This window comes from Anneissia japonica, unplaced genomic scaffold (genome assembly GCF_011630105.1).
Source record: "Anneissia japonica isolate Jap-2015-1 unplaced genomic scaffold, ASM1163010v1 scaffold284795_len787576_cov167, whole genome shotgun sequence".
Classification (NCBI taxonomy): Eukaryota; Metazoa; Echinodermata; class Crinoidea; order Comatulida; family Comatulidae; genus Anneissia; species Anneissia japonica.
Window position 1 is genome coordinate 32,933 of NW_022685813.1, and position 2,689 is coordinate 35,621.

The 2,689-nt window shown below is 39.0% G+C and overlaps 1 protein-coding gene across 1 annotated transcript; it reads left to right on the forward strand.

The window, feature by feature from the left end:
* Positions 1-751: 751 nt before the first annotated feature.
* LOC117112877 lies at positions 752-1,831 on the forward strand. The gene has a single exon (XM_033256091.1). The coding sequence runs from the start codon at positions 752-754 to the stop codon at positions 1,829-1,831; it is 1,080 nt and encodes a 359-aa protein (XP_033111982.1).
* The last annotated feature ends 858 nt before the right edge of the window (positions 1,832-2,689 follow it).

Below are 2,689 nucleotides of genomic sequence, written 5' to 3' on the forward strand. Positions count from 1 at the left end.
CAGTCTTTCTCATCAATAAATACAGTGCTATTTTGTTTCTTTACCTCAGTGTTGTGTCTGTGAAGAGTCTGTGCCTGCTTTTTGTTTGAATTTTTCTCCGATTTTTGGTGTTTAGGATGTTTTTTTTTTTCTGAGCCATTGCTAGGCCTGTAAGACCCAGTAGGAGGAACTTGCTTTTATCAAACTCTCGCTTCTGATCACCCGCCGCTCACACATTGCTCGAGACTAGCTCAACACTTGGCTACCTGCTCATCATCATGTGTTACAGGTATCCTCGCCGTAAGCTCATCGATTTGAACAACCGCTACGTTGGGAAGCCATCTGTTGAACTATTTTCGATCTTAAATAAACTGAGAATAGCTAAGACGAGACCTAGAGGGTCCAGAGCAGGCAAAAGGAAAATCAGAACTATCAGTGTTTCTTCTATACCAAGAACAAAAAGGAGACCAGGAATTCCAAACCAATGTAATCTCATTACATTTGTAGATAGTAAGTGGACACTCCCATCTTTTTTGTTAACAAACTCTCGCTCCCTGACGAATAAAATGCAAGAATTAAGGGTAAGAGTTAGGCAATCCTGCCCGGATGTAATAGTTATCACAGAATTGCACCTTAAACCTCACATGAACGACTGCTTATACGATATTGATGGCTACTCCATGATTCGACCCAAATGCTTACCTAGAACTATTAGTAACATCACTATTACTGCTGTGTACCATCCTCTCACTCTAGGGCCAATGATTTCATTATGTGTAATCACATTTCGAATAACCTTGACTTTATCCGCACTAAGCATCCTGATACCGGAATTTTCATACTAGGAGACTTCAATAGAATGAAAGATGCTCAACTGAAGCAATTCCCGTTAAAACATATTGTTAAGGATTGCACTAGGGAAAATGCTATACTGGATTTAATGTATACATCCATAGAAAATTTCTATGAAACACCATACACTGAACCTGGACTGGGTCTGTCCGACCACTTAGTAGTTCTTTGCAGGCCTAACCTAGTGAGTAAAAGAGTACCACCAACTAAGTCGCACCTGTATAACAGGAAAGTCAACAATCAAGCAAAGGAACTGTTTGAGCAAGATCTTACGAATATTCGTTGGCATGAGTTATACGCGCAAGCAACCTCTGCTGAGCAGTACGAATTCTTTGCTTCTCGGATCAGAACTCTTGTTGAAAAACACTTTCCGCTTATCCAAGTTGTTCGCACTAATGTTGACAAGCCATGGGTTACAAGTTACTACAAATCCTTGATCTACAGACGTCAAGCTGAACTCAAGAAAGGCAATATGATTGAATTCAGGAAACTCAGATATAAAGTAAACAAAGCCTCTAAAAAACTTAGACGCAGATACTATGAAAAGGAAGTATCGCAGCTCTACAAGGTTGATGTGAAATCATGGTGGAGTAAGACCAATAGATTATTGAACAAAACTAAATTAAACAGCCCTCTAAACTACGTGACAAACAGTCTATGTAATGGTAACCAACAAGAATTAGCAGAAAAAGTGGCTGAATTGTTCAATTCAGTCACTGATGATTTTGAACCCCTTCAAAATCCCACTGTTGCCCCTCTTAATACACCTGTCTTAGACAAATTCATCATAACGCATGATCAGATATATGTCAATTTAAAAGCTCTAAGTGTAAACAAATCCCCAGGGCCTGATAGTATACCCACATGGGTATTGAAGGACTTTGCCAACATTTTAGCAAAGCCTCTTTGTGCAGTTGCTAACTCCAGTTTACGAGAATCGTTTGTCCCTCACGAATGGAAAGCTGCAACTATTGTCCCTATCTCAGACCAATTTCTTTAACTTCTGTATGTGGATAAATAATTGAAAGTATTATTGGAGAAATGCTTTTAAATGAAATTCAGGACAAGATTGATTTAAATCAGTTCGGCTGTATGACAGGTGTATCAACAGTTGACGCCCTTATCTCAATAATGTTCAAATGGTTTGAAGCTGCAGACCAAGGCAATGAGACCCGAGTCCTGCTTCTAGACTACAAAAAAGCATTTGACCTTATTGACCATACGATTGTAATTGAAAAACTTAACAAATTAAATGTTAGTACAACTTTGGTAAATTGGATTCATGCTTTCCTAAGCTATAGAATGCATAGAGTACGTATTGGCGATCACTTCTCGAGATGGCTAAGTCCGAATGGAGGTGTGCCTCAGGGGTCCTGGCTCGGGCCAGTTCTTTTCATTATCTTCATTAATGACCTTAAAGATAATCTTCCTATTGTTAAATACATGGATGACACCACGGTGTCAGAAAAGATTTCTAGTAAAGAACCGGGCACCTTTAAAAATGTCTGTGAGGAAATCTGTAGCTGGTCCACTAGCAACAGAATGAAGATTAATGAAAAGAAAACTAAGGAAATGCTAATTAGCTGTAAACGTGTAAAATCACAACCTCCAATGATTCAGATAAATGGTGTTAATATTGGCAATGTTAGTCAATCTAAATTGCTAGGTGTTACGATCCAGGATGACCTAGGATGGGAAAGCCGTATTCAATCTATTGTATCCAAATGTAATACAAGAATCTACTTTTTAAAACAATTACGCAGATGTGGCCTTAATACCCTCACCTTGCGTCACTATTATTGCAGTGTTATTAGGTCAGTCCCTGAGCATGCGTGCCCTTTGTGGTTTACTGGCACCA